This window comes from Chiloscyllium punctatum, chromosome 9 (assembly GCF_047496795.1).
Source record: "Chiloscyllium punctatum isolate Juve2018m chromosome 9, sChiPun1.3, whole genome shotgun sequence".
NCBI classification, from domain to species: Eukaryota; Metazoa; Chordata; class Chondrichthyes; order Orectolobiformes; family Hemiscylliidae; genus Chiloscyllium; species Chiloscyllium punctatum.
Window position 1 is genome coordinate 59,790,951 of NC_092747.1, and position 10,698 is coordinate 59,801,648.

At 37.9% G+C, this 10,698-nt stretch overlaps 1 protein-coding gene across 3 annotated transcripts in view; it reads right to left on the reverse strand.

Moving 5' to 3' along the window:
• The window catches only part of LOC140481446 (neuromedin-S-like), a 28,775-nt gene extending 19,230 nt beyond the window's left edge, over positions 1–9,545 (reverse strand). Inside the window, exons 1-7 of one of the 3 annotated variants that reach the window (XM_072577626.1) lie at positions 9,468–9,545; positions 4,996–5,051; positions 4,811–4,861; positions 3,306–3,365; positions 3,114–3,143; positions 2,972–3,019; positions 2,392–2,466 (exon numbers count right to left, since the gene is read on the reverse strand). In XM_072577626.1, the coding sequence (XP_072433727.1) occupies positions 2,404–2,466; positions 2,972–3,019; positions 3,114–3,143; positions 3,306–3,365; positions 4,811–4,861; positions 4,996–5,051; positions 9,468–9,471 (312 nt within the window). In that variant the 5' untranslated portion in view covers positions 9,472–9,545 and the 3' untranslated portion in view covers positions 2,392–2,403. Of the gene's footprint in view, positions 1–2,391; positions 2,467–2,971; positions 3,020–3,113; positions 3,144–3,305; positions 3,366–4,810; positions 4,862–4,995; positions 5,052–9,049; positions 9,175–9,467 lie in introns of those variants that run through there. The other 2 variants (XM_072577624.1, XM_072577625.1) reach the window with 2 other exon arrangements.
• Positions 9,546–10,698: the final 1,153 nt, after the last annotated feature.

Consider the following 10,698-nt stretch of genomic DNA (forward strand, 5'->3'; position numbering starts at 1 on the left):
CTTGAGGAATAATTTATTGAGTTTTGTGGATCGATGTTTTGTAAATATTCCCAATTTTGGATCAGGCTATTTTGTATCGAGTAGTGTGCAACAAGGTAGTTTTAATAACTTATGTCAGAGTAAGAGATTCCCTACGGAATAGAGACCCAACATGGTAAAATTTAGCACTAAGCTTAAGGGGAAGAAATGTGGGTCAGAAACAACTATGCTATGCTTAAATAAGGGCATTGCAAAGAAATAAGGGAAGACTTATATAGTTAATGGTAGTGCCCTGAGGAGTGTTCTCAAACAAAAATACCTAGGGGTGCAGATGCAGAGTTTCCTGAAAGTGGAGTTGCCCGTAGACAGGGTGATGGAGAAGATGTTTGGCACTCTTGCCTTCATTAGTCAGAACATTGAGCATAGGAATTGGGGGTTGTACAGGACATTGGTGAGGCCACGTTTAGAATTCTGCATTGAATTCTGTTCTCCCTACTATAGGAAATATGTTATTAAACTTGAAAGGGTTCAGAAAAGATTTGGAAGGATGTTGCCAGATTTGGAGGATTTGAGTTGTAGACAGAGGCTGAATAGCCTGGGGCTTTTTTCCTTGGAGCATCAGAGGTGACCATACAGAGGTTTATAAAATCATGAGGGGCATGGATAAGACTAATAGCCAAGGTTTTTTTCCTAGGGCAGGTGAGTCCAAAATTAGAGGGTATAGGTTTAGGGTGAGAGAGAAAAGATTTAAAAGGGACTTGAGGGAGAATTTATTTCACGCAGAGAGTGTTGTGTGTATGAAACAAGCTGCCAGTGGAAGTGGAGGATGCTGGTACAATTTCAAGACGTAAAAGGCATCTGGATGGGTGCATGAATCGGAAGGGTTTAGAGGGATATGGGTCAAATGCTGGCAAATGAGACTAGATCAGTTTAGGATATTGGTTGGCATGGATGAGTTGGACCAAAGAGTCTCTTTCCGTGCTGTATGACTCTAATGACTCTATGAATTGGCTGGTGAACTGGAAAGGAGTTTAGTAGAAAATACAGCTGAGGAACAATAGCAGATGTTTAAGAAAATAATTCATGACTCACAGCAAAGATATATCCAGTGACGAAGAAGAATTCTAGGAAGTTGTTAACCATATATAACCGAGTAAGTTAAGGATAGAATCAAATGAAAGATAAAAGAAGACAATGTGGCAGTGACTAGGGTAAACCCTTGTTTTAAAAGTCAACAAAAGATGACCAAACAAAAATAAAGAGTGATTAAATAAATAGAGAGCAAATTAGCAAGTAATATAAAACACAGATAGTAAAGATAAGAGTTAACACAGTATGACATAAAAAAAGAGAGCAGAAGTCAAAGTGGAACGTAGGGCCCATAAAGAATGAGGCTGAGGAAATAATAATGACAAACCTGGACATGGCAGAGCAGGTGAGTAAATATTTTGCTTAGTCTTCACTAGAAAACATTAACAGCATTCCAAAAATGCTAAATAATCAAGAGGCCCAATGTGGGGTAGAAATAAACACAAGAACTATCACAAGAGAAAAGCAACTAGGGAAACTAATAGGCGAAAGGCCAATAAGTTAATTGGATTTGATGGGTTGCATCCTGGGATTTTAAAAGAATTAACTACAGAGATAGTGGATATATTAATAGAAATCTCCTTAGATTTCGGAAAAGTCCCAGAGTATTGGAAAACTGTCAATATAACACTCCCTCCCTTCAAAAAGGGAGGAAGACAGAAAAGGAGGGAACAATTGGCCAGTCAGATTAGCATTTGTTATTGGGAAAATGTTGGAGTATATTATATAGGATGTAATAGCTGAGCATTTATAAATGCATAATAAAATCAAGCAGAAACAGTACAGCTTCAGAAGGGGAAATTATAAATGAAGAATTTATTACAGTTCTTTGAGGAGGTGCAAGCAGGGTAGATACAGGGAAACCAAATGATTCAATGTGTTTGGATTTCCAAAAGGGTCTTCAATAAAGTACTGCACATGAAGTGAACATTAAGATAAGGACCATGCTGTGTGGACATTATATTAGCATGGATGGAGAATTGGCTAACTAATAAGAGATCGAAAATTGATCATTTGAAATCAAAACTATATAATAAGATGGCTTTTTCATTCAATTATTTCTGACATTTCTGAATGTTAGTAGTACTGAGTATTATGCTCTTACTGCAGTATTAAATCAAACTCAGCTCTTGTTCATGATCAATACAAAGTTACCTCATAGTAATTTAAGAAAATATATATTTATAGAAAACTTATTTTATATAGATTAGACAGGAGGTGTCTTGTTTAGAATGATATAATAAATAATTTTGAGTACCTTGATCAACATTTTTAGAGCAATGTGAAAGGTTGAAAATGATAATGGAAGTAAAATATACATACTGAATCAAGAGATCAATCCATTCTTCTTTCAGAAAGCTTTGGAGCAAGATGAAGTAATGGGTGCACAGCAGACAACTACAACAAAAAAAAACCATGATAAACACCAGACATTCAGAGATTTCTCACATTTTCAAATAATCCAATCTTGTACTTTTTTTAAAAATCAGACACTAAATTGCTGAACAGATTTATTCCATTGACAGATTCTTTAAAGATTAATAGGATTAAAGATAGCACGATATTTGCTTGTTCTTGGACGGGCTGTGTCACTGGCAATGCCACCATTTATTACCTATTCTGAATCAGCTTTGAACTGAATGGTTGGCTTGCTAGGTCATTTAAATGATCAGTTAAAAGGTATTTCAAAGTTTAATATTCATTCTTAGTCTTTAAAATATTTTTATTTTAGATTATGGGAATAAAGTTAAAGTTAAACATTAACAAACAATGTATTATTATATTTATGCATTCAGAAGAGATTTCTTTACTATCTGCAATTATGAAAAGTGAAAGTATTATTATTAGGCTATTATGATAGTACATGAGCACTATTACTAAAACATTAACTGAAAATACTTACTGCATTTTTCAGATGTGGTGTTTGCGTTTTGGAGTAATGAAATAAAAACTGTATCAGAGAAAAACAGAACTTCACTAATGCACAATGAGGCAAACAAATTTCACAATTTTACTCTATAAGTAAAATAATAAAGTATACTTACTCTTTTATACATGCTTATACCATCATCACCCTAGAGTAGGTGTAATGATAGAATATTTGGTAAGTTAACAGCAATAGTAACTTGTAACAGAAACAAACCTTTGAATTTAATCATTTAGAAAAGGAAATGGCAGTATCTGAATTTGAAAGAAAATGTGTAAAATAACTTCGATGATTAATACCAAATACTCACCTCAGTTCTTGGCATATTTTGTAGGATGGTATTGCAAAAGTCCATAACAAATTTAGTGAGCTGAAATGTAAATATTTAATGTATGTCAATTAGCAAAAACACAACAAAGATGGCAGTTCTTAAAGTCTAACAGTATTTTGGTTCTTAGCCATTCCCCCTCCCCACCCCCATTGCTCATTACTTTTTACCTCAAGTAATTGGGAATTTACACATTAGAACTAACCAATTCCTGAATCATTGCCAGTCAATGTTAAAGAATATTAATTAGCAATTAATTTTCTCCTTCTGTTATCCTTCTATAACAAAGGGCAGTTTCTTTCTATTCCAAAGTGTTTTCTCTATAGCAGGGGGCTGCAGATGATAACAGTGAACTACTGTGAAGTCATAAGCATGCTGAGGAACTGCAGTTCTGACCATGTCAGAAAACATGTTAGCTCCTTCAACATAAGAAACTGGACATAGATATTGTGGTTTTGAAAAATCCAACAGATATTAATTATAACTAACTATTATGCAGAAGCATTATATTTGCACAGCATCTCCTTAGTCAGCAAAAACTTTATCCTTTAATCCCAGTGGACTGGCTCACTTCAAACTCAGGTTACACATCGATGATCAACAAAATAATCCAAAAAGCCAAATTGTCTACAATGAGTACCAACTTGAAATTCAGAACTAAGATTTTATTCAAGGCCCTCAGAAACCTTATAATGATGTGACATTACCATTCTCATACATTCTCCTAAAAACTCTGAGTACAAAGGAAGACCAAAGGTCCCAAAGATCAAATGTAGTTCATTTCCCTGGCTGTGCTGAGTGAATGGATTTCTATTAGCTTATTAGTAAGGCACAGATTTCCCAGTCTAGACTACTTCCAATTAAAAAGTAAGTTGCATCACTCAGTATTTCCCTTTGCCTCTGCAGGGAAATGAGAAAGGCGACAAGAGGTTTTGCTGAATGTCAGAGAACTCCAATAATAAAGGATGAACATGTAGTCAAGTGCCCTTCTTCATAGTAGACCTTTTGATCCTTTCAGAGATACAGTATAACGCATGAGGCTTACTTGGAAAATATGTGCCCGCCTGAGTCTCACTGCATAGCTTATACTACCACGCTGCCAGACTCAAAGTTATTATTGCATTCAAATATTCTTTGTTTTTAGAAGCATTCAGGATACTTTAGGTATCGTGGCTAAAATCGTCTAATGAAAGGACCATTATTGAATTTGGCAAGTCATGGTTACACTGCTTGAAATACAAAACCTTTTCTACGGATAACAAAGAGCTGTGAGTTTATTGGAAAGCAGGATTAGCAGAGATTCTGCTGTTAATTTATTCAATAATTTAGCTAAATGGGAAAATAATGACTTATCTTGTACTAACAGCAAAAAATGCCCTTATTGTACTTAAGGAATCTCAAATATATAATTCATTAAAAAGATTTCAGATAAATACATTTATTCACTACGTGTTTTACAAGGAAGAAAATAAAAGTTCTTATTTTACCTGAGGCTGTGTCTGAAGTGCCCTCCACTGAGTAAAACACAAAGCCAAATTCTAAAGTGGTGAAAACAAGATCACAATTTAATTTACATTATGTTGCTCATCCCCCAGGAATGTAATTTGTTGTTAAAGTTAGACAATGTCAGCCACAATATCCAGCAAACATTTATTGGAATCATTAATATTACCTCTGCATTGTTATTGTCCCATTCTTCAAAATAGTCTTGGAAGTGATGTGGAGACCCTGCCAACAGGGATAAGTAAGTGTGATGGATGCAAATGGTCAAAGAACACATTAAGCATATATAATAAAACTAACATATTAAAGCATGGAAACTGGATGGGAAAAAAGTGTATAATCAAATTAACAAAGAAGTAGAGCTGAAATTTAGTTCTTATAAAATGGGTATTTATACTTGAATTGCCCATTGACTTTCAGCAATATTGAGGTGAATGAGACCAGGACATGTGACAATCTGTTATGCAGGATCACCATCCACATTGGCTTCTAAAATAAGTCCATAGAGGCTGGTATCCCATCACACTGTGTATTTACATTTGAGCAGTCCATGACTTTAGTACTGCCTCTTCAGAGTCTGCTCTCAAAATGCAGTATCTCTGACACTTTCATTTTTATCTGTCAGCCAGGGCTCCGTGATTGGGAATGTTAGCCTGTTCCAATCAGGGAACTCATATTCTATGATGCCTAGCTGGTTGATTTTTTTACAATTACTAAAGCTTCCAGTTAAGTGGGAAGACACATTCAAATTAAATATCAAAAAAGTGGGTGTCAAATGTCACATGTTCGGTTGCTACTGAGTGCTAATCGTATCTTTGTAAAGTGGGTGTCCATTACAGAGAAAGCAGAATTGAGTTCAACAAATCCAGTAAGGCATTCACAGAGAGTTGATTTCTGAGCTATTTTTTGTCAATATCAGAATCTATACTGAATCCTCTGTAAGACATAATTTTTTTTAAAAATGGACACTAATGAGATCTGGAAACCTCTAATTCTTCAGCAAGACAAAATATCCTGATCCTCTGGCCAGTTACATTATCTGTGTCATGTTGCAGCAATACCTGATCACTTGCGCACTCTCAATGTGACAGATTCTCCAATGTCTTCAAAATTGGTATTTGTTGTGATTAATTGTAGTGAAGTGCTGTCAGAAGGACTTAATGTTTCTTCTGCCTTTGTTCCTCCTTCTGGGATATTGAGGAAGAAAGGCAATAGAGCTTGTTAAATAACAGAGTTCAGATGGAAATTGTAGTGGAAGCTGAGATATGATGGGGTTTATGGTACTATCTGCTTACAGATAATGCAGAATGAGAAGGAAAAGAATCCTACATCTCCTTTCCATTCTCCAAATATTTTCTTTCCTTGAAGCTCCAAGTCTTGACATGGTAAAGGATGAGAAGGCAATCCCAATGACCAATTTTTATTTTCCTAAGGAGATCTATGTTTTAATAGTTTGATTAGCAGGGGCATATTATTCTCATTTGATTTTTCTAAAGTTCATTCATGGGAGGTGGGCTTTGCTGGCTGGTCCAGCATTTATTGCCCTCCCTAGATAGATCCACAAACCCTTTAGGGAGGGAATTCCAGGATTTTGAGTCTGCAAGACATAAGGATTAATTCAAGATGGTTGTTGGCCTGGAGGGAAACTTGCAGGTAGTGATGTTCCCACATATCTACTGACCCCGACCTTCTGGAAGATAGTGGCTTTGAAAGGTGTTGGCTAATGAGCCTAGTGAATTTCTGCAGTGCATTTTGTAGATGGTATATACTGCAGCTTGTGAGCATTGGTGTGGACAGAGTTAACGGATGTGGTGCCAATCACATTGACTGCTTATCCTGATGGTAAAAAGTTTCTTGTGTGTTGCTGGAGCTGCATTCCTCTAGGCAAGTGGAAAGCATTCCATCTCATTGCTGACTTGTGCCTTGGATTTGGTGGATAGGCTTTGGGAAGACAAGAGGCAAGTTACTTGCTGGCGGATTTTTAGCCTCTGACCTGCTCTTGCAGCTATTGGCTCTATATGCTGTTGCAGTTCAGTTTTTGATCAATGTTCACCCCCGAAATTGATTGTGGGAAATTCAGTGATGGTTAGGCTCTCTGTTCTTGGAGATGGTCGATGCTTGGCACTTGTATTGTTGTTACTTGCCTCTTGTCAGTCCAAAACTGGATATTGTCAGTTCCTGTCGCATTTGGAAATGAGTTGTATCAGCATGTGAGCAGCTGTGATTGGTGCTGAACATTGTTCAAATATCAGCAAGCGTCCTCACTCCCTACCTTAAAATGAAGGGAAGGTCATTGATGAAGCAGCTGAAGATGGTTGTTCTGAAGACACAACCCTGAGCAACTTCTGAAGACATCTCCTGAAACTGAAATTACTGGCCTCCAACAATTCGAGCCACCATCCTGTGTGTCAAGTATAGCTTCAACCAGTAGAAAGTTTTCCTCGAGGTTCCCACTTACTGAAGTTTAGCCGTAGTTCCTTGATGCCCTATTTTGTCAAAAGCAGCACTGATCTCAGCCCTTTTGTCCATGTCTGAACCAAAGCTGTAATGAGGTCAGGAGCTGAATGGCTCTGGCAGAACCCAAACTGAGCATCAGTGAACAGGTTAATGCTGAGCAGATACTGCTTGATAGCACTGTTGATGACACTTTCCATCAATTTACTGATGATCAAGAGTATACACTTGGGATTGTAATTCGCTGGATTGGATTTGTCCTGCTTTTTGTGTACAGAATGTAACCTGGGCAATTTTCCACATTGTCGAGTAGATGTCAGCATTGTAGCTGTACTGAAACAACTTGGCTAGAGCTGTATGAATTTCTGGAGCACACATCATCCATACCATCGCTGGAATTTTGCAGGGCCCATAGCCTTGGCAGTATCTGGTACCTCCGGCCATTTCTTATATATCAAACGGATAGAAACTTTAGTCTAATAGTCAATGTTATACTGTAAAGTGGTGAAGACTACTTTATATTCATACCATTTTTAAAATTTAAATAAATTAATCGTGACAACTTATTGACAGCAGGTGGACTGCAGCGGTTTAAGAAGAAACCTCACCAACAACTTCTCAAGGGCAACTAGGGACTGGCAATAAATGCTGGGCAGCCAGGGACCACATCCCACAACAAGAATGAATAAAACAAACATCAGCCAGTGTCACATTCACTTCACTCACAGTGGCTCCATTGAACAAAAAACAGCTCACCCTATTTAAAACAAAGCTGTTAAAAAGGTACAAATTATTGAACATCTCATATGGAAGAGGTCATGGCAGATGGACGGAGATGTTTAAGACCTTGGTCTTAAGAATGGTTCACTGTCATTTTGTTTTCCGCGCTCTCAACTCATTTTGATATCCCCGAGCAGAGCGGAAAATATAATTTCAGACCAATCTCTAAACCATCCCCCCCCCCCCCCCCCCCCCCGTTACCCCGCAATTTGGAAGTCTAATCAAGTTTCAAATTTCCGCCTCCGTAACTATTATTGTCTGGCGTGTAGAAAGAGTTCATGTTTGATATCTGGCTAGGATCCGTCGAGCAGAATTAGGCAGAACTTATTTACTCGTATTTGCCAGTTTCTCATAAACTCGGGGTTTGATAGATCAGGTCGATCACTGGCAGCGCACAATCCGACAAAGTAACTGCAGTTTGTTTGACCTTTCGTGTAGTGTGAAATAGTGACACGCTCTGACAAAAGGCTGATATAAAAATATCATTTCTGACTGCATTGTTATTGCTTCATTACGAATCAGATTAAGCCAATTTTGCAAATCAGAATCCCTAAATAAAAATCGCAATTATCTAGCCTTTAAATCTCAAAGATCAGGAACCTTCTGTCCTGTTCTGCATAAAACGATGAAGAGGTCAATCGGCCCATCGAACCTGCTCAGGTACCATGAAGGTCCAATTTTCCAAACTGTAAATAATATCTCAATTTAACCCCAAAACAACTAGACAAAAAAAAATCATAATTACTAATCCAATGCGAATATCGGTGTTAATGATATTAAATAATTTCCACTAAACAACGCAGAAGGTGACAAACTTGCATGAAGACACAAAGTGAAATAAAAGCCTAGATTTTAAAAATTAACGAACACAATTTAAAACGACCGACAACCGTGATACGGCGTTTTCTGTTGCAATGATCAAACTTTGTATCAACCTTGATTTGGATAATTACAAAGAAAAACCGCTTCTTTGTCAAAAACCTACGAACCTGAACTTAAAGGCAAAGTAGACAGGCAGCACCAGAGCAGAAAGATAAGCATTTGTGAGCTGCCCCTCATGTCAGTGCTCTTGCTGGAGCGACAGTACAGCATGCCACTATGCAGGAGTTCTTGCAACTCGCTGCCGAGGTGGGAGCAACCCTCCATTTATATATAGCCTGACGGCTCCTGGATCAATTCCGCGCTCAGCGGGGGTCCCAATCGCCGTGTAAATGTCACACCGCGCTCTTATTTATCATGCTATCTCCCCGCTGATCAGCAGCACGCTTCAAACCTCACTTCAAAAGTTAATAAGCTGAGCTGAAACTACTTCTTTACGACGCAGAAGGGAGTTTAATTAAATGTCACACAAAATTACACATTGGAGACACGGGAATCTGATGTACATGTGTGTTGCTTGCTACGTACCCATCTCCCCTTTTGCAAGTCCATGCAGCCATTTAATATTAACCTACAGAATTAATCATGGTACACAGTGCAACGGAAATGCTCTCAAAATGTTAGCGCCAGATACAATGCGTTTGGAAAATAAACGCGCCTGAACGCGATCGAGTAAAAGCTGCTTTGTGAATGATCTTCAGCTATAGAAGGGTCAGGCGGTAGCGCGGATGTCAGAAAAGTGGGAAACAATGTCTGAAAGTGACATAATAACAATGTCTGCTCTTGAAGATAATGAGTACATAAGAACATAGAAACTAGGAACCCGTTGAGCCTGCTCCGCCATTTGATACTATTATGTATATCTGCACATTCTACGGTGTGTGCGTGGGTTTCCTCTGGGTGCTCCGGTTTCCTCCCACAATCTAAAGATGTGCATGTTATGTGAATTGGCCATGCTAAGATGACCATAATGTTCAAGGATGTGCAGGTTAGTTGCATTAGTGAGGGGTAAATGTAGAGTAATGGGGAATGGATCTGTGTGGGTTACTCTTAGGACTTAGGTCTGTGGACTTGTTGGGTCAATTGGCCTGTTTTCACATTCTAGGGATTCTACTCTATGATTCTATGTCTCACCTCAACTTCACTTTTTGGCCACTCTGCACAACCCTCCACCAGTTAGTAATCAAAAACCTGTTGATCCACTCCATGAATTTACTTAATGGTCCAGCGTCCAACACAGTCTGGGGTGGGGAATTCCACAGATTCATGCTTCTTTGAGAGAAGAAATTTCTCTTCATCTCTGTTTTAGATCTGCCACTCCTTATCATAAATCTATGACCTCGTTTTCTAGATTATCCGAATTGAGAAAATATCCTTTCTATGTCTACTTCGTCAATCCTCTTTAGCATCTTACATACTTTAATTAGATATCCTTTCATTTTTCTAAATTCCAGACAGTATAGGCCTGAACTGCTAAATCTGTCTTCATAAGACAAGCTCCTCATCTCTGGAATCAATCTAGTGAACCTCCTCTGAACTGCCTTCAATGCAAATACAACCTTCCCAATAGAGGGACCAAAAATGTAATGCTTCAGGTGCAGCCTCACTAATGCCTTGTAACATTGAATCAACTATTCCATATTTTTATACTATATTCTTTTAGCAATAAATCCAAAAATTCCATTTGCCTTGAGTTTGAGTTTGATTTTTTTGTTGTCACATGTACTGAGATAGTGACAAGTGTTGTTTTGCATGCTAT